The 21,714-nt window shown below is 36.7% G+C and overlaps 1 protein-coding gene across 3 annotated transcripts in view; it reads left to right on the forward strand.

Moving 5' to 3' along the window:
* The window catches only part of LOC123558094 (uncharacterized), a 34,438-nt gene extending 15,180 nt beyond the window's left edge, over positions 1–19,258 (forward strand). For 2 of the 3 annotated variants that reach the window (XM_053542618.1, XM_053542617.1), the window contains exons 4-12: positions 58–180; positions 6,570–6,805; positions 8,334–8,553; positions 9,729–11,295; positions 11,587–11,724; positions 15,847–16,014; positions 16,257–16,537; positions 17,393–17,578; positions 18,888–19,258. In XM_053542618.1, the coding sequence (XP_053398593.1) occupies positions 58–180; positions 6,570–6,805; positions 8,334–8,553; positions 9,729–11,295; positions 11,587–11,724; positions 15,847–16,014; positions 16,257–16,537; positions 17,393–17,578; positions 18,888–18,959 (2,991 nt within the window). In that variant the 3' untranslated portion in view covers positions 18,960–19,258. Of the gene's footprint in view, positions 1–57; positions 185–6,569; positions 6,806–8,333; positions 8,554–9,728; positions 11,296–11,586; positions 11,725–15,846; positions 16,015–16,256; positions 16,538–17,392; positions 17,579–18,887 lie in introns of those variants that run through there. The other variant, XM_053542619.1, reaches the window with a different exon arrangement.
* Positions 19,259–21,714: the final 2,456 nt, after the last annotated feature.

A 21,714-nucleotide genomic window follows, 5' to 3' on the forward strand; every position in this document is an offset into this window, starting at 1 on the left:
CATGTTTTACGAAATTTTAGTACATTTTTATATTTCTTTGATTATACCGTGACGTAGATATGGACAACGCAGCAAGGGGTCCGTATGGTTCAGTTACCTACGCCTCGTCCTCCAAGAACAATGAAAGCAGATATCTTCTCCATTGAGAGGTACAAAGAAGTTGATGATCATGTTCTGTGTGTAAGTATACTGGAATAATTTAACTAATTCATACGAAAAAAAGAACAAGTCCTGTCGTTCTTGTCTTGATGCGCAGACTTAGGGACAATAATGAAAAAGTGTGTAACAATGTATTTCAAGCAATCATATCATATTTATGGAATGCTAGCTGCTCTCTGTCCATCTTTTGCTTGCTTTATAGTAATATCAGTAAAGATTTGCTTTCTAATTGTGTAACTGATTGCATACTGATACTATGTTTTATGGAGTGCATTCTGCTTGATTGACAGCATAGGTACTGACACATCTGAACGATTAACCGTGGTAAATTAGACGATAAATTACAAGACGTTTGATTGTTTTCATTCTGACATGCTCAGTCATATAGTCTAATAGATATTCTGCTGGACTCCGTTTTCGCGAGGAGTAATGTATCAGACGTCATGCGGCAATTTGACGTCATAATTAACGTGATAATGTTCTCTTACCGGTCCGCAAGTCAACCGTTGTTCATTGTTGAATATACAGAGCTTGATTTCCTTCTTTGATTAATAAAAAATCAAACCGAGCCATGTTCGAATGAACAAATAATCGCGGCCTATGAGTGGTTTATCGTCTAATTTACCATGGTTCAGAGATCATATGCGTAGAAGTTGAACCACGAGAAGCTAAATACTGAAACATCTGAACGATTAACCGTGGTAAATTAGACGATAAATCGCAAGACGTTTGATTGTTTTCATTCTGACATGCTCATAGATATAGTCTAATAGAGATATTATGCTGGTCTTCATTCACCTGAGGTGTAATGAACTGGACGTGATGCGGGAGGCAATTTGACGTCATAATTGACGTTATACTGCTCTTGTTACCAGTCTGCGCGTCAACCGTGTTTTTATCGCAGAATATACAGAGCTTGTTCTCCTTCTTTGTTAAATTGGAAATCAAATTGAGCCGTGTGTCGGGATAATTTGTATATTTGGTATATTGAAAACGTAACACATAAGCACAGATAGTGGTTGACTCCCTTTTCATGCTATCATTGCTATAATTATTGTTGAATTGCTGCTAATAATAGGATTTGGGTTATTTGTGGTTGATCTGGGTTCATTATGTCGATGGCTGGATCCCAGTATCACACATTATGTCATATACAATAGTTAAAGGGAACCAGATACTTAATAGAGCAAGTACTCGTTGTAAAAAACTATGTATAACTTTGGACCAATCAGAACACATTCTATAAATAGCACCAATCAAAACGCACGACTGCTAAAATAGGTAGATGGATCTTCTCCTTAGCTCCCGCCGCGCGCACATCGCGGAGAAGGCATGCGGCTCCACCGGAAGTCACTATAATTATGCCCCACTTCGAAGAAGGAGGGGTATATTGTTTTGCAGATGTCGGTCGGTAGGTCGGTCGGTCAGTCGGTCGGTCGGAATGTAGACCAATCCGTTTCCGGATGATAACTCAAGAACGCTTGGGCCTAGAATCATGAAAGTTGATAGGGAGGTTGGTCATCACCAGCAGATGACCCCTATTGATTTTGAGGTCTGTATTTCAAAGGTCAATGTCACAGTGACCCTGAATAGTAAAACGGTTTCCAAATGATAACTCAAAAACACTTGGGCCTAGGATCATGAAGTTGATAAGGAGGTTGGTAATGACCAGCAGATGACCCCTACTGATTTTGAGGTCAGTATGTTAAAGGTCAAGGTCACAGTGACCCTGAACAGTAAAACGGTTTCCGGATGATAACTCAAGAACGCTTAGGCCTAGGGTCACGAAAGTTGATAGGGAGGTTGGTCATGACCAGCAAATGGCCCCTATTGATTTTGAGATCAGTATGTCAAAGATTAAGGTCACAGTGACCAGGAACAGTAAAATGGTTTCCAGGCAATAACTCTAGAACGCTTGGGCCTAGTGTCAGGAAAATTAATAGTTAGGTTGGCCATGACGAGCAGATGACCCCTATTGATTTTGAGGTCATTAGGTCAAAGGTCAAGGTCACATTGGCCAGGAACAGTTAAAATGTTTTCTGATCTTCTTGTCCAAAACCATAGGGCCTAGGGCTTTGATATTTGGTATGTAGCAAAATCTAGTGGTCCTCTACCAAGATTGTTCAGATTCTTACCTGGGGTCAAATATGGTCCCACCCCGGGGGTCACATGGTTTATATAGACTTATATAGGAAAAAACTTTGAAAAACCTCTTGTCCAAACCGCAGGGCCTAGGGCTTTGATATTTTGTATATGACATCATCTAGTGGTCCTCTACTAAGATTGTTCAAATTATTTCCCTAGGATCAAATATGGCTCCGCCCTGGGGGTCACATGGTTTACATAGACTTACATAGGGAAAAACTTTGAAAATCTTCTTGTCCAAACCACAAAGACTATGGCTTTGATATTTTGTAATGTAGCATCATTTAGTGGTTCTCTACCAAGTTTGTTCAAATTATCCCTCTAGGGTCAAATATGGCCCCGCCCCAGGGGTCATATGGTTCATATAGACTTATATAGGGAAAAACTTAGAACCTTCATGTCCATAACTTACATCATTCAAATTTGGACCACATGTATAGTTTTGAGTGGCAAGATGAACCTGGACATGAGTTGACCTTGATCTTGACCTAGTGACCTACTTTCACATTTCTCAAGCTACAGCCTTCAAATTTGGACCACATGCATAGGTTTGTGTACTGAAAAAAACTTTGACCTTGTTATTGACCTAGTGACCTACTTTCACATTTTTGAAGATACAGGCTTCAAATTTGGACCTCATGCATAGTTTTGTGTTCCGAAATAAAATTTGACCTTGATTTTGACCTAGTGACCTACGTTCACATTTCTCAAGCTACAGCCTTCAAATTTGAAACACATGCATAGTTTTGTGTACCGAAATGAACTTTGATCTTGAGATTGACATAGTGACCTACTTTCACATTTCTCAAGCTACAGGCTTCAAATTTGGACCGCGTGCATATTTTTGTGTTCTGAATTGAAATTTGACATTGATTTTTACCTATTACCTACTTTCACATTTCTCAAGCTACAGCCTTCAGATTTGAAGCACATGCATAGTTCTGTCTACCGAAATGAACTTTGACCTTGAAATTGATCTAGTGACCTGCTTTCACATTTCTCAAGCCACAGCTTTCAAATTTGGACCACATACACATTGTTTTGTACCGAAATGAAATTTGACATTGATTTTGACCTTGAACTAGTCTTGAAATTTGGAACATTCAAAAATGGCTCAGTGGATGGCGCCAAGATCACTCTGTAATCTCTTGTTAGGTTAATAGGTTAAAGGTCAAGGTTAGATTAAACCAGAATGGTAGAACTTTTGTTTACAGTGAGCATATAATTTCTGTTACTTGTGCAATTACTGAATGCATCAAGGGGGGCATTTCGTGTTCGACGAGCTCTTGTTATATTGATGTCAGCTGTTGGAGTCGTAACGAAGGGCGGGAGCAGTGGTCCTAAGAAGGGTGGTATACCTCCTCAGTTAAGAGTTGTCTACGAACGCAGAACATAGTACTCCGAGAGGATTACGACAGATCAGCATGAAAAGATGCCCACAGACACTCTACGATGAAGACGAAGGCGCAGATATTCTCGCTCATATGGGCTTGTACCCGGCAGCGAGTATAAACAAACCTAACTACACACACAAGAAAGGTCATTAGGTATCCAGCAGTCGATGGAGACACATCGAGGATTCAATCAAAAAGTACCACGATGAGGAAGTTATTGCAACTACACTGTCAGGGGGGATAAAATTTAAAAAAGAAAAAAGACATTTGAATTTCATAGACTAAAGAAAAGGTGCAGAAATTATACAAGGTTTCGAGCTATAGGGCCAGGGAAGTTGAATGCTGTAGACGATAGCAAATATAGGCTGAGCATCGGAAAGCTTAGACAGAGACACAGAGTTTGGTAATCTACTGAGATAGTAGGAGCGTTCCAGTTTATAGACGGTTCAGTGTTATTGGCGAAGTACAGCCAAGGCATCGGGGATATACCTATATGGTAGTTGATTGCTACATGTGATAGCATGTAGTCGCTGAGCATCCAGGAGTCAGGGCAATCATACAGAGTTGCAACTTCAATAAAGAGGACAGCGGCCGAGCATCTATGCGATAGGAGTCGTATGTTGTTGATTCAAAGACATTGTCTGACGTGAACTTCAGCAAAAAGACCAGTCAAGCATAGGAGTACGAGCTCACTTTTATTGATTGAAGACAGTTAGTTTGAAACATATAGTGATTTGCCTAATCCCTGAAATTATTTAGCTCCAAATAGAAATCATTTACGAATCTTTGGTACACGAATCATTTAGGCAAGGTAGCCAGAGGAAAATTTTATTTATGAGATATTTGGTCTCACCAGCTTTACGTTTTAACAGAGGACATTCTATTTCGTTTGTCAGCTAGTCTAAGACTTAGTCACCTTGGCGATTGGACCCAAACCATTGTTCAAGATACTGAAGGGGTAGGCACTTACCTGGGTCATATAACTCGTATCCTGACACCATGTTAGCATTAATAAGTAATCAAGGCATTCGAGTGGTTTATCAGTTGAGTTCAGATGCGTATACTGAATCATCCGAACGTTGTACTGTGGTATATTAGACGATAAATTACAAGAAGGCCTTGATTTTTCATTCTGACTTCATTTCTCCGATGTATAATAAATCGGACGCTATGCGACAATTTGACGTCATAATTGACGTCATAGTACTCTTTTACAGGTCCGCGCGTCAACTGTTGTTTATCGCAGAATATACAAAGCTTGATTTTCTTCTTTGAATAACTGGAAATCAAAAGGAGCCATGTTAGAATTAAGAAATAATTAAGGCCTCCGAGTGATTTATCGTCTAATTTACCACGGTTCAGAGTTCAGATATGCAGAAATTGAACCATAAAGGCGTTAGCCAGATGGTTAAACGATGTCTCTCTTTACAGATCTGATGAAGCCGATCTGCGCATGCCCGGAAATGATAATCTATTAGAGCGAACGGCAGAAATACACAAATGTTTGCATGCCTGCACACATTTAGTGTATAATATGTATAATATACTAATTAAAGGTTAGGGTTAGTATCATTAGTTTTGACGTCATAATTTACGCCATTATGTTCTCGCATCAATCGTTGTTTATGGCATAATATACAAAGCTTGAATTTCTTCTTTGTTTAACTGGCAATCAAATCGACACATATTAGAATGTTAATTAAAGCGTTGTTATTTTGTGAAGACGATATTTTTTTGATCTCTTATATTTCTGTATTGGGAATTTACTGTTAGCTAAAACGTTCAGCTTCAAAGATGTTTTGTACTGTTTTATATCTCTGAGCTGAAACGAACATTGCATGGAACCTAATCAGGAACTGTGCCAGAAATCTCTCGTGCTACAATGTAACAATTTCACTTTCCAAAGACTTATCATTTACTTAATAACTGATCAAGGCCTTCTAGTGGTTTCTCGTTTAGTGTACTACAGCTCGGATTATAGGTGTGTAGGAAATGAACCACGAGGGCGTAAGCCCGAGAGGTTAAATATTGAAGCATTTGAACACTGAACAGTGGAACACTAAACGATAAATCAAAAGAAAGCATTGATTATTTTCATTCTGACATGCTTATTGACTTATTATAATAAATATTATGCTGGACACCATAAGCCCCTGGAGTAGGCCTAATGTATCAGACATTCTGTGGCAACTTGACGTCATAATTGACGTTATAATGCTCTCATAACAGTTCGCGCGTCAACCGTTGTTTATCGCAGAATAAACTGCTTAACTGGAAATCAAATCGAGCCATGTTAGAATTTAGTATATTTTCAATTCATTTTTCTTATCACCTGACATAATAAACCACTCAACACATTTAGGAAACGATTTTTTCACAGAAATGCCACATGCTATCACTTTCAGCAATATTTTACCGCCATTACTTTTTTCACGTGACCGACAAACCGATTATAGAATCATTATCATTTTTTGTGGTTTTTATGTTTTAAAAATGATATTTAAAAACGAATAAACCTAAATTTAAAAATGTTAAACGAACTTCGCAACGCGTCATGTGTTCCGTGTGGATATTACGGCTCGGCAGTGGTCAAATCAGCCTTAACCTGATAGTCGCAACCATAGGAATATAAAGATAGTGTTAGTTAAGTTATGGTTACATGATAGACAGAACTAATTGCCAATCAAGTGTATATGTATGCTTTTAGTATCTGCTTAATATTGTGAGAAAAGTTGAAAAAAGAACGACCGTAGACATGACCATTTACACACAATACGTGGTTTTCAACAAGTGGTCGGGCCGGACATACAAATTGTCTGCAGCATCAACTTGAATGTTTTTACTAAATGGATTTTTTTGTTTAATTTTCAGGCACCTCAACAGCTCCTAACTGGGAGTTATAACGAACTGATAGAATATCTTACCCGCAGTAATCCCCGATGGGACGACGTGTGCAAAGTACGTGCCATATTTCTGTGGGTTACATCAGTTGACGTATTCGGCCTTAGAGTGGAGGGCGCCCCTCCTGAACATTCCCCGCTTGAGTATTTCACACAAATTTGGTGTAATATGGGTAACCACGCCCGCCTGATATCATCATTATGTCAGTAAGTCAACTTATTCGCAATCCTACCACCATTATTATCTTATCCTAAGACGCTCTGAAGGGGCCTCCGTGGCCGAGGGGTTAAGGTCGCTGACTTCAAATTACTTGCCCCTCATCGATGTGGGTTAGAGCCTCACTCGAAGCGTCGATTTCTTCATGTAAAGGAAGCCAACCAGCTTGCTTACGGAGGACGGGGGTTCTACCCAGGTGCCCGCTCCTGATGAAATAATGCACGGAGGGGCACCTAGGGTCTTCCTCCACCATTAAAGCTGGAAAGTCGCTATATGACCTATCATGTGTCGGTGCGACGTTAACTTCATCCAAATGAATAATTAAATAAGACGCTCTGAAGTACACGATGATATGAGTACTTTGATAATTTTCGAATTTTCAAAATGTATGCTATACTTTTGAATACAAACGCAAAGGTCCAAAGTACTTGTTATTTATGAAGAACGCTGTACAACATTTCGAGATTTTGACTTATTCTTTGCTTCCAAAGGATCTTTTAACAGATTTCATTAACTATCACAACAGCAATCTTTAAGTGCCGTGTGGCGGCTGTAAAAAGTCTTACCGTACTTGGATTCATTGTTGTTATATTTTCTGGTCCTTTGGGATCATTGAGTCCATTCAACATATCTGTAATAGAGTTCCGCTTAAGCCGGTGCTAGGGGCGTGAGAGGTGTTGCATATTTCATTACCTCTCTTGAACAGACTCAATCAAACCGAGTCTGCTATTACTTTCTTGGTTGTATTCTTTGCTTCCAAAGCATCTTTTTACAGATTTTATTACAATCTTGAGATTTCGTCAACATAACATTTCACTTACATGACGCGAAACATCGATTTGCGTTACCTCGAAACTTAGACTAACCAACTCGAAATATCATCTTAGTACCTCAGAATTTCGACTTTCAAATCTATATAGGGGTAGATATCGTCACCCTAGCGCAAAAAGTGAATAAGTCCTTTTTAAGTCAATGCAGTTATCCACGTTTTGCGTTGAGGTGATGATATGTTGATTTTGTAATGTTTGTGTATCCGTTTTAACAAGCATATATATCAGAAATGGCCCGTCAGTCTGTCCGTTTGTCAAGATTGTCTGACATTCTCTAATAAAAAGCGCATGTCGAATTTCACCCAACAAAGCCAAGTAGCGTATGTAGTCCATGTTTTCTGGCGAATTATTTTGGCAAAACTAGTATAGTTCGGTTGAATTTCAAACAAATTAAAAAGAATGTAGCCGTAACAAATTTATTTATGAAAATATTTATCTCACGAAGTTAGCAAGTCTAAATTTTAGGATAAGCAAGTCGTGATTGTTTAGTGCCCAAGTACAAATTTCTGTTAAGTGAGCCAAAGTTTTGAATTAAAGATCGAAATGTAATGGACCTGAATTTAAAAGTAACATTTAATTGGAACTATAGGTCTTTCGTAGATGCGAACTAGATGTGACCAAATATTGCGAGTATTGTAAATAAATTATAAGGAAAAAATAAACATGAGTTTGACTTTTTCTCGTATAGAATGGCAGGTATCCCGTGTGTCATTATCAGTGGAATGAACAAAAGTGCTGCGTATAAGGTAGGTAGCAGATGTGACCGGATGGTAATGGGTGCTAGATGGAACGCTGTGTTCGTGAATGGCGACTGGCGCTTCCTTGATGCATTCTGGGCGTCATCGTGCGTGGTTGGAAAAAGGTCGGGAGAATGGACCCTAGTAGACTCTGACGGAAATGTTACACAGGTATTTCTCTTTTTTTTTTTGGTGGAGGTCACAAAGCCTGACAGTTAAAGCAATAATCTGCTTTTCTAACTTTTACTTGAATAGTTCAGTAAAACCCATGATGTCCATTTGACATTTCGCAACCATCTGTAATTTCTGCAGGTTATCAAATAAAAAATGTTTGAGACTCGTACCTCGGTTTAGGACATGAATTATCATTTAAATAATTGCAGTTGTCTAATCGTTACGTTTTGTTTTATAATATTTGTATAAATTCAGACATGTTGCATGTTAAACTTTGCAACATTATATTTTTTACTTCAAATGACCTACGATCAATAATTAGAAAAAAAACTTTGGCCGACGACTGTCAGACTATACAAACTTCATAAATTGGTTGCCTATCAGTCGGTGATTATAAGGATCAGTAGACCAAATCAAAAGAATATCCGTCTGTCCGTCCAAATTTATGTTTTGTATTATCAAAAAGGAATTTGACATTGATTCATTAAACATTATATGAATATTTTTGTTTGATATTTCACTCGGCTAGACCAGCTTTATGGTCATTGACCATAGGCATATTATGCTGAAAGCACGTAATTATTTGTGTCGCACTTTTATCAAGAGAGTCATGCAGCTTAATGTCTTTTAAGGTTATGCCCCTGGGGATTCATTTGGTATTTTCCCGTTCCCAACTCCCCCGACAGACACACAAAAAATAGAAAAAAACTGTAACGCTTTCAGTTTCTTTAATCTTATGTGTCTTGATGACTTTTTGAAGACAACACTTACTCCACTATCTCCTCCCAGCGACCGTTACCTACACTCTACTTTCAATCGCCCGGAAACTCCACCCCAGCTCAAAACAAATGTAGTATGGAAGTTTACTTCGTCTTGCATTGTCAACAACTAACATTGTACCATATTGTGATAGTACGTTAAGGCACTTCTTTGGTTTGTATTTGCTGCATCAGAACATATGCTACATAGAAACATTAAATGCGTAATTATTTCCGCGACTTTATGCTTCCTTTAAATTGTTACTCCAGTATCAACTATGACTTGGCTTTATCATATACGTAGCATCAATGACGACTTGCAAAAGTTGCACTAAAAGATGATATGACTCACGCGTTCCCTCTTATATTCCATTGTTAACAAATTGCTTCATAGATATTTTACTTTGTTTACAGGAAGCAGAGCAACAGTCTGAAGGCACATTGCAACACAGGATAAATGAGTTTTATTTTTTCCCAGACCCGGATAAATTCGTATTTACGCATTACCCTGATGAGATACATTGGCAGCTATTGGAAAGCCCCATCACTCTTAAAGAGTTTGAGGAGCATGTGTACATCAAAGAACGTTTCTATGAATTGGACATGAAACTCTCGCCCGACAGCCATGATAAATGTGTGATAACATCCAAAGATGGTGAAATAGAACTAGTATTTTCCCTGCCTACAGAGCACAGTAAAAATTTGCGTTTCAAATACAGGTTATACCATGAACAAAAAAATACTGCTTTTGAATTGGACACGTTATTGGATAGATTTGTGATGTTTGAGCATACAGCAAACGTTCTAAGGTACACGCTCAGATTTCCCATTGAAGGTAAATTCAAGATGGACATATATGGACTCAATATTACAGAGTCTGACATGTTTGACTTGGTATGTACGTACATTATTCAGTGTAATGAAGCAAAGAAAAATTGTTTACCTTTATTGGACGTGCCTCCTATCGGCTGGGGCCCTGGTGTAAACACAAAAGAAGCCGGTCTTAAGCCTATTACCCACGAAAGCGCGATCATTGTTTCCGAAGACGGCAACGTTAATATTCGTCTCGCAATGGAGAAAAATATTCAGCTACACCAGATGTTGAAACACGCTCTTATTGATGAAGCCACATTAAGTAATTATGCAGTTACTCGGCTTGAGAATGGGGAGGCTATTGTTAACATCCGTTTACCTCAAGGTGGAGAATACGCTCTTAAGTTGTACGCTGATGACGCGGGAAAAGAAGGGGTCTCTCCAAACGTTTTGAATTACTTAATCAAGAGCGAAGGAGAGAACCTCAATAATTTGCCTTTCCCTAACGTGAGCGATGGATCACTTGGAGCTAAGCCAGCTGCAGACGCTTTGGGAGTAAAAGCTTTGAGTCATAAAGGTGGACATATTACTGTGAATAATAGCAGGGTTAAAATGGAATTCCAGGCTAGAAGCGGGTCGCAGCTCATGGCAGAGTTACACAGTAATGATGAACTAGCTTGTAAGACAATGTTGGTTACATTCAATGAAGAAAACGAAAAATGTGTATTTGATTTAGATCTGCCAGAGGAAGGTGAATATTCTCTAAATATTTTTGCGTGCTCTAACAGTAGTACAAACAGAATATATAACATCCATTCGTACCTTGTGAAATCGGAAGGTCGGAAACTCGATGCAGCTGAACTAGAAATGAGGCAACAGAGCATGTACATGCCGACACAAGTGCCGATGGAAACCGTCCAGACCTCCGATAACGAGGTTCTGATACCTATCCCAACTGGTTTTGATGATGTTTGCGCATCACTTCACAGACGAAATGCAGTTGACCCACCGAACGCGCACCAAGTTGATATCACAGATCAAGACGGGATACAGCTGTTCAGAGTGAGACTTCCGGAGTTTGGCGAGTACCAGATGAATATGTACGACAGAGAGAATGGACATATTTTGCGAAATATTGCAAAGTACCAGATCAATAGACGCTCGCCAGGTAAGTTCAATAATTTATGAATTAGCATCAGAACTATCTATTGCAAGTTCTTTAAAACAACTTGATGAGTTTAATTACTCCTTCGCCAAGCTCGATATCATGTTTATATATAAACAGTTCTGATGTTAAGCCTATCCACCTTTCATATTCCTTATTCTGGACTCACTTACATCTGTCCTTCCCAAATCCCGCGGAAAAAAATTTTTTTTTTCCAAACACCTTTCTTACAAATATAAGAACATCAAAAATGATTTTTATTGGAATCCAGTGGTTCAGTTTTATTTCATCTAGATGAGCTGTATGCAGACGACACTAAGATGCTGATGCAGAATCTTGGAGCTCAGCAGCAGGAGGATGCGGAGGAATATAGTATTCCAGTCATTAATAATAATATCGAGACAGACGAAGATACAAAGAGAAGGCTTGAAGGTAACTTTCGTTCATACCGGATTATTATTGTACACCATATGCATATAAAATATATAAATTTTGTTTATAACAGGTTTTTCTATCATTAACACCAAGAAACAATAAAATAATTTGGTAATCACACCCTCCTCTCCGCCGAACACATGTAAATGGAATGGCTCTGTGCTTTAATGGTTTCTTGCTTCCACCAAACTTTATGTAAACTAGTAGTCTGCCAATATCTGAGGAAAATGTGACTTCTGATGGCATTTTTTGTTAATTCTCGGATATTATTATAAAAGTGTTCATTAAGATCAAACATGAAATTCAAAAGGGGCTGTCGCATTATAGGGTTCCTCATTACAGTATAATGGGGTCAAAGGTCAAATGAGTGCATTTATAAATAAACTATACCGCTGTTCACTCGTTTTATTTTCATATAAACATCTAAATTGGTTTAAATATTGTTTTTCAACGCCCTTTTGTATTTTGTAAATAAAACTGATGATAATATTAAAAATATATATAATATATATATTATATAGAATAATATATATATCTAGGAAAAGTGTCATACGATGGCAAAGTGTGTTATACTTGATATGTTAGCCAATCTATATATGTGGATCAGCTGCAAAACTATTTTTGGTACTGTCGTATCCAAGGGTTATTTTAATGTAATTTCAAGGTCACAGACATGTCAAGGTCAAAAATGAACTTTTGAAAATGACTTCTAAGGTACTAAAGGAAGCAAAATAGTGCATTTATTAATAATAAACTCAACAACTTTTCTAACTCCACACCTGATTTTTTCTTTTATCGCCAAATTTTGACAGATTTGAATGATGTTCTACACAACGTTTAATGACTATTTTATTATAATAGGACATAAAAATGATCATAGCCTGAATCATATTCATTTAACAGTAAGGGTAACAATAAGGTAACCCTTAAATTAAAAGTCACATAATTAGTATCACAGCAGAAATTCAAAGTATCATATTCTGAATGTTCAACTATGTTTAGTTGAAATGGCACATCCGTCAATATTTTCAATATGAACATATTTATTTTATATCCGGTTTGTGATGTCATTAATGACACTAATTAATGACAAAATTGTTTAATACTGCAGATGGCAGTACTTGCCACGAAGAGACCAGCACTAAGTTGCATCCATTCTGTGACGTTTTATTTTTAGGTCACCTTATTTGAACTGTCATGGCTCAATGATGTACGCACAGTTGATATTGCTGTTATGTTTATTTAACTGAACTGGTTATTAAACAATGTGTCAAATTTTCATTCAAATCTGTCAAAATTTGACAGAGATAAAAACAAAAGTCAGGTAGCAATAAAATTTGAATTTAAGCTTTGAACTGACTATCAAAAGATTATTTACATATTGTACACCTTTTGATAAATTTGTGCCAGAGGGAAAATATGGTTGGTTTTGAGGAGGAAGACTACAACGAAAATGAATTACATATAAATATATATAAAAATTCTCACATAAACAGTTAAAATCACTTTACTGTCATGTTTACAACCAAGTATTTTAGCTCAATTAGGAGAGCGCAGATCTAAGGATCGCGGGGTCGTAAGTTTGATCCCCAGGAGAGGTGTATGTTTTCCATGATGATTTGATAAAAGACATTGTCAGGAGTAATTTCGTCCTCCACTTCTGAATCATATGGAAAAGTTGGCAGTTACTTACGGGGAAAAGGCTAATACTTAAAGGCTTATACCCAGAAACACTGATTAGGTTAATTGACCGCCGCTACATGACTGAAATACTGTTGAAAGTAACATTTACATATATGGAATGCTTCTCCAGCTCCTAAAGAAACTATTTCAATACTGGTGATAATTCATTATATGATATATATTTATTTTTATTTGTCCACGCGGTGATTGTTAAATAGGACCATTTTAGAGGAATAACTGAAATATTGGTCACAGTATAGGTGTGCACAGAACATGTACGGTAATAAACAAAACAGAACAGATCTGTAGGAATTCAACTAGTTACTCTATACACCATGTCTTTGATTTGCTGTAATTTCTTTCCTTTTTATACTATCGGTCAGACATTCATCATCATATTTATGTATCTGTAATTTAATTATTTATTTCTGAAAATTCAGCACGCTATTTCTTTTTCGAATCTTATATTTTTTGGCTTTGCTTCCACACTCTCACTTCCTGTTCAAAACAACAGTTGAAAACGAATCAGATCATAACAATTTACAGCTCTGATACTTGGTTTCAGACAGGATGTCCTTGATTACATTGTGAAAAGAAAGCTAGTATCTTGGAACTGAAACATTAGTCATTCATATGTTTTACAAATTAAAATGTAAAAATAACTTTCTTCGTGGTGAGAAGACTGAGCATGAAGAAGAGATTTGTAATTCAAAACGATGGATTTATAATAAACAAATACTGTCGATTGAATATGTCAGGCTAAAACGTCTATAGCTTGTGCTCACATTTGTTTCATTTTATAACATCAGATTCCTTTGTGATACATTGGTACGTTTGCTCTACCCGGTTCTATCACCAACCAAATACTCGGAAATCTAAAGGCGTTGTAACAGGAAAACAAACATGCTTACCCCTATATTCACAGTCATAAAGATATTACTAATAAATTTTCGATATACTTTCAAATTCACTGACAATTATTAAGCCTTTTTCAAGTTATGACATTGATAGAACCAACATAAACAAACACTGGTAGTTACAATATTGTAGATATTGAAAACACTTGAAGAGCGGTTACCAGTCCTTATAATAGCCTAATGTTAATGTGCAAAGAATTATTTTTTAGCTGATTCAAAAATATGAAGATTACCATTTTCATGCTAATGGAATGAAAATAAAAACAGCATAACATTTGCGGGTTATCTAATATCTATATTCAAACTTTGATACCGCTTAATTTTGATACATAGATGGTATTTCTAAATGCACACACATTCCTGAAATTACTACAGCATATGCGTAAACCACTGGAATAGATTTTTAATTGACAGCATATACTAGACTATTTTAGGTAACGCTTGAGAGAATTTGCACATTTCATACTATCTCACAATGCAAACAGACTTAATCAAACTTAGTTTGCTATTTTACGTCCTTGAGTTCTATGCTACCGAAAGAATCTTTAGATCTGTCAATAGCTATTACAGTCAAACTATGTTCGCTAGTGTTCGAGATATTAGTAGTACAAGCCAACATGAAGTACACATTATATAGACCTGACGATGAGTTCGAGCCAAGAGTAGTAAGCGAATAATCCTAATTCGAGTAAACAAAGTTTAACTGTACCAGTCTTATAATACGCGCCATAGATTTTTTCTACCTGTACTGTTCATACAGACAATCATACAGGCAATCAACTAGCCTTTTTAAAAAGTGTTAGCCTGAAAATGGAAGTATTAGAAGATCAAACATGAAAAAGATAGCTTTTATAAATGAACAAAATATCAGAGCGTACGAAAAATTAAGCTCATTCTATAGAAATAACTTTAAATAGTCGCTTTGAATTTTGCCAGTCTCAAATGCAATCAATCTACACAAAGTAATTTATTTACTTCTCAAATTCATAATTATCACCGAAAAATTACAAGTTTATATTAAAAGGTAGCAAAAATGGCGAAACTCTGACGTTTATAACAAAAATGCACTTATTGACCTTTGACCTTGTGCTGTGACCTTACTATGACCCTTAGAAGGCGACAGCCCCCCTGAAACTTTTCCAATTTTTATAAAGTTAACCATGAACATGGCTGTCGGGCATTAACAAAAAAATACCATCAAAGGCAATTTCTAGGCCACTTTTCTGGATATATAGGCAGACTATAGTCATCCATAGTTATATTCGGTAAATTATGATTTCTCAGAAGTCGATTTTGGCATTTTACCGTTGTTTTTTTACGGAAAGTCACGTGTGCGTTCAGCTACATGTAAGTCCTAAGATTACCATACAGCATAACGGGAGTACGCTGTCGTACGGAATTCCCGAATGTCGTTAGGGGTCCACGTATGTATTACGTAAAACATGACAGAAGTATACGCCTTACTTTTTGTATATAGTTTTTATAACGATGATGATAACATCATTCTCTACGTTTATAGAAGAGCAGCTCGAAGCGATCAGACGACACATTCAGAAGGCCGTAGGCATGAAAAATCCCGAGATGTTGGAACGTTATATACAAGCTTATGAGAAACTCAATCCATCGTGCGATGACGAAGCCCTTCTTAAAGCCAAAAGGACGCTCACAGCACTGGGGGCAAAAGAAGGTAACAAACATATATATCCTCTAGTCAGGCCATAATGACTCTGCAAAATACTTAACACAACGTATAGCATTATTTAGAATGACGCAGAAGAATGCATTCAAACACAGTATTTTATAAATATCATGTAATTTAGCAATTTCCTTCACTTAACTTTAGGAATATACATTTTGAATAACATGATATATTAATAATTTAAGTTCTATTGATTAGTGTCAGGTTTTCTGTACACTTTTTCGTTAAAGAACTGATACAAGCGTGTCAGAGACGTGACCTAGATTTTCTGAAGAAAGCTATTTCACGTGCGAAAGAAGTGAACTACGCTCATCAGCTTGATCTGCAGCTAGCCATGGCAAACAAACTCCGGGATCAGCTTGAGAGAATAGAGAAACTAAGGCATTCTGTACTCAACTTGGACAGTAAGACAATCGCAGAAATCAAAACTTATTCTAGTCCGCCAGATGGCGTCCACCAATCTATGATGGCAACCTTTATACTGCTTGGCAGCGCACCAAAAGAAGTTCGGGTAAAACAGAAATTTTATTGCCTTATTTAAACTTTTACGAAACCTGTAACAGTATGTCTCATGAGTGTAGGAAGACATGCTCTTCGTAATATATTTTCCAAGGACGTAATTAAACAAAGCAGAAATAAAATGTATAGACTGAATTTTACCTTTCACTGATAATCATACAAATCTTTCTAACTAAAAGACACTGCTGGACACGATTGATTCTGCCTTTGCAACCAGAGTAGTCCGTGCAGTCTGATCATGATCTGCACTGTTCGCTATTAAGCTAGTACATATTTGGTAAGCACCCCTTGTAACAGTTAATGGTACTGTCCAAATTGGAAGATGAACAAGTTCATTATAGAAATTCAGCAGGGTAAGGATTAGTCACAGAATAACAAGTCATTACAGAACCTGTTATACAAAGAGAATACTTAGCACTTGGATCACATACCTCTAACACAATTACTTCTTGTGAACTTTGTATTATTATGTTGTGTTGCAAAACCAGGACAAGAAGTCGATCACTTGACACTGATTATTAGAAAAATATGCTTTCTGTAAACATATTTTCTCTTTTTGAAATGAAAATAAGAAATCATTACCCTAAACTAATACCGAATACTTTGTCAGAGTAAAGATGGCATTGTGTTCACCACTAAATGAAAAAAAAAAAACAAGGAAAAACGTTATGTACATACATACTTCACGATGACCCTGTGTTTGAAGTTTCATCACAGGAGAAATATGTTTCACGCATATACACTTCAGTTTCGTTGCAAGATGTGAAAGTGGATTTTGCAAAGTACTGACGTACGGACGGACCAAACAACCAACCAACAAACATTAAGATTTCTCCTATACTTTCAGAATTGGCGGACATGCCAGGCATTAGTCGGCAAGACCGGACGAGAGTCTTTGATGAGACGCATATCATCCTTTGACCCCAATAAATGTAGTCTGGCTGTAGCCAAGACAGCCAATCGTATGATAGAGGACTACTCTATGTCCCAAATCCGTGACGTCAGCGCTGGGGCAGCTACGTTCTTTGGATGGGTAAGAACTATTCATTGTTTTAGTATTTGATTATTACTGTCATATGTTCAGTATAAATATAGCCTATCAAAGTGAAACAGAGGCACTAATCATAAGGAGATAAAGCACTTTTTATTCTCCCTGTAAAGGGAAACTTGTATTTCGCCGCTTCGTCCGTCATTCCTTCCGTTCCGCATTCTTGTCCACAGTATCTCTCAGCAACCACTAACTGGAACTGAGGAAAAACCTGTAGGAAGCTTCACTCCAAGCAGAAGATGCGCATATTGTATTCATGTTCCAGTCGGATGATTTTCCTTTGATTTTTCAAAATTAGTATACTCAAGCACCATTTCTTGACCGGATTATTCCTCATTAACCACGGACTGGAATAAGTGAAACTTCATAGGAATTTTTGCTCTAAAACGGAAATGCGCATCTTATCTTCATTTGTGTCTCGGATGATTTTTCACTGAGTTTTTGTCTTTTAATTATTCAACATTAGTAAAATAAAGAACCATTTCTCGCCCGTGGTATTCCACAATAACCACTGGCAAGAATTCAGCGAAACTTCATAGGAAGCTTCACTTCAAAGAAGAGATGCACATGCCTTGTGCTTGTGTTTTCTCAACAACAACTTGCTGGAATTCTTAGAAACTTTTTCGGACGCTTCACTGCTGAGACGAGGTATGTGTCCAGTCGATAAATTGCGCTTTTGTGTTTTTTCAAATGTAATAATCATACTTCGTGGAACATCCACCGGCTTTACTATACCGATATCTTCTTGTTTACATTTTGAATTTGATCACAAGTTTGATTGTATTCAGAGAAAAGTGGCGACAGAGAGTCAATATTAATATTTTTTTGGAGCAAGCGAAATAACTTGTTTTAAAACATAATACAGTTGTACGAAGGTAAAAATGAAGATGACATCTGTCTATAAAAGTTAGATAGTATCTACCTTTGTCATGAGGACGCCATGGATGAAGAAGCCACGCAGCTTGATAAAGTTATTACTGTTCGGATATTCTTGTATCAATTTACAAAAACCTAAATGCAAAACATGCACTTTTCTATAGCCTTGAAATTCAATAACAGAAAAGATTAGGACTACGCTGTTTTGTTTTCTTCTAGAAACCTATCAGGCGGCACTTTTTGATGTGATGACCTATACAAATAATGTATAACGTTGTAACTCTTACAGTCTGTTTATAAGGTTTTAGAATTATTTCCTGTTCCCCGTAAACAATTGTTGAATAAAGACCAGTCATACATTTTATACCGGCGATATATAGAAGGGGTCAAGTGATACTATGTTTTTGTTATATTTCAGTCTCAGGGTATGATAGAACAAATTGAGTCTACAAGCGGATCTGGAATCAATACCATTACAAAAACACCCTGAATCAAGTTTAATAAAGGACAACTCGAAGCAACAAGAATAGCCAAACTCGCCCGAGTGGTCATGTCTGTTAAGAGTCTGCTTTTTGTGTTGTTTTAAGGACAGATTTTACAGCAGTAAGAGATCAGTTGTGTTATAAGACAAGTTTTCACTTAATCTCATTTTTGCAACACAGTTTTCATGAATTACATTATTTTTAAGCACCACATTATCAATAAAGATACAAGGAACGTTAAAGTCATAATGCAAGTTTAACATTACGAATCCGCTAAATCATCACACTGCATAGAAAGTCAGAAAAGGTTTTCGTCTGTTATAATTCGTTTTCAGCGGCGCTTTAAATCCTTGGAAACATTGCAGCCACCAGAGTAACGGAAGTCCGGTTGCAGTCGCTAAGTTTCGTTATTGTTATTATATTTGTTCCTTTGAGATTATGAAGTTTATTTAACTTCAAAGTTCCGCTTGTACTGTTGCTTATAGGGAGGCGGCGTGATAGTGGATGCAACAATTTTTAGTGGTTGCTGTCTGTACGAATGTATGTATAAGTATCCCAAAAGCAGTATCGAAGTGCCTTGAATCGGCCACAAAACGTCTCCAAGCAAATGAACGACACAGTGTTGAACAACATTTAGCTAACTTTGGGATCAAGTAGTCCATTAGTTTAATCATATTTATTGCTTTCATAATAACATCTATCAATAAGCGTACATGAGTGTACATGTATATACAGCCAAGAAAATAAGCAAATGAGCCGCGCCACAAGTTCTTGCAAAATTATCCGTTCAAGGGGGAGCAGGGGCTTGATCAGTCGGAGTTTATAGCTATAATATCTGTCTGTAGGGATATTCCTATGGAATTTCGTTTGGGTCATCGCCTTTAAATGAGATGATCTGAAATGCGTTACTCGATAGTATGATGGAAAAAAACCCGCAAAATCACGAAACTTTGATAACAAAGCACGACAACACGATGATGATAACGCGATATTACCATAACGAAAACGCAATAATACGATAGTAAGATGACGGTAATGCTATATATCATCGTGTTTTCTCTGTCGTATATCGATATATCGCGTTTTCGGATCATAGTATCGTGATTTCACAATATCACGTTATCATCATCATACAGTCGCGTTATCATCATTCTCGTGTGCCCCTTTTTTTGTGGTTGAATGCCCACTTGTTTGCCAATTATCTATATGCTTGAACACCGTAGATCTGAGAAACTAGAGACGTGTTCTTCGGAACATTTGGAACACGTGTTTCGCCTGCATTCAAGCACCTGTCATAAAAGGGTCATTACCAAAATTCACAACTTTGACATTAGTGACCTTGACCTTCAGCCATCATGGTTTGCTTGTGGGTTCTGCATATTGCCTTCAAGACGGGAGCATGTCACACAAGTTTCATGGTAATCCTTCCAAAGGTTTATAAAAAATAGAGCAGACATGAAATCCAAAGGTTAAAACTCGATCTTCACTGATGACCTTGATTTACAAGATTATAAAATCTGAACCGTTTTTTTAAATATATATAAACATACCAGAACACTTTCATGTTAATAATTATTATAACGTTAGTATTTATACTAGAAAAGTGAACTTATTATCATATTAGCCTACTATTTTAACAAATAACAAATCACTAGTTTTGGTTCAATCTGCAAGTCGAACTTTAAAGGTTCAATATTTCAATTATATGAAAGATTTATCGGTATAAATAAAACATTTTTCAGGTTTTCAAAGTTCAGGCCTCATTTATCATTTCGAATATAACAGGGTACGTAGGATTTGGGCCCCCACCAAAATGATGATAAAGTATATGCCTTTTTTTACCTAAATGCATGTATTTTCCAAAAATAAACATTAAAATCTTCAAGGACAATTGTTTATGGAAAATTTAATGTTTGCATTATGTGCTGTTGTGAAAGAAAGCATTAGCATGTCTTGGGGGTATACTTAAATAAATTGGAAAAACAAAATAATAAATGATTACTGTTACAAATGTTTAATTAAAATATTAATGTAAACCCATCAGGCTATTCAAACATGTATAACCCGATAACAGAATTGTCATAGAAACGGTTCTAACTAAGGGAAATAACTCTTTGGAATCCTGAAACTAAAAATTTCTTAAAAAACAATATTTTATTGTTTTATTTTTGTTAACGTTTCAAAGTATGATTTAAAATCATGTTCAGAGGAAGAATTCTTGGTCTGGTATATTTGTGAATAAAAAAGGTGTACTTTTACTGTTGGTTGCCATGGCAACATGGCTAAAATTTAGCATTTTTTAACTTTTTTACATGTTATGGCTTCAATATTTTGATTTTTGGACATTTATGGGCTGATCACTGGTACAATTGATAATTCACAATGCTCCTGTAAAGAAAACAGAAAATAGCCTTTCAGTTGCCATGGCAACGGGGCTAAAATTTAGCATTTTTTAACCTTTTTGCATGTTATGGCTTCAATATTTTGATTTTTGGACATTTATGGGCTGATCACTGTTACAATTGACAATTCACAATGCTCCTGTAAAGAAAACAGAAAATAGCCTTTCAGTTGCCATGGTAACAGGCCATGTGGTAATCTGTTTAATAATGTTTCCGTAGGATAAGGTAAGTTTTCATCATTTGTTGTCACAACTTAATTATAAAGATAAAACTGTTAGCAGTGATAAAATGGATTTAAATCCACTCACTTTGTTTTGCATGCGAAAAAGGTATAAAAAATTTTCATTGCCATGGCAACAGA

This window comes from Mercenaria mercenaria, chromosome 5 (genome assembly GCF_021730395.1).
Source record: "Mercenaria mercenaria strain notata chromosome 5, MADL_Memer_1, whole genome shotgun sequence".
Lineage (NCBI taxonomy): Eukaryota > Metazoa > Mollusca > Bivalvia > Venerida > Veneridae > Mercenaria > Mercenaria mercenaria.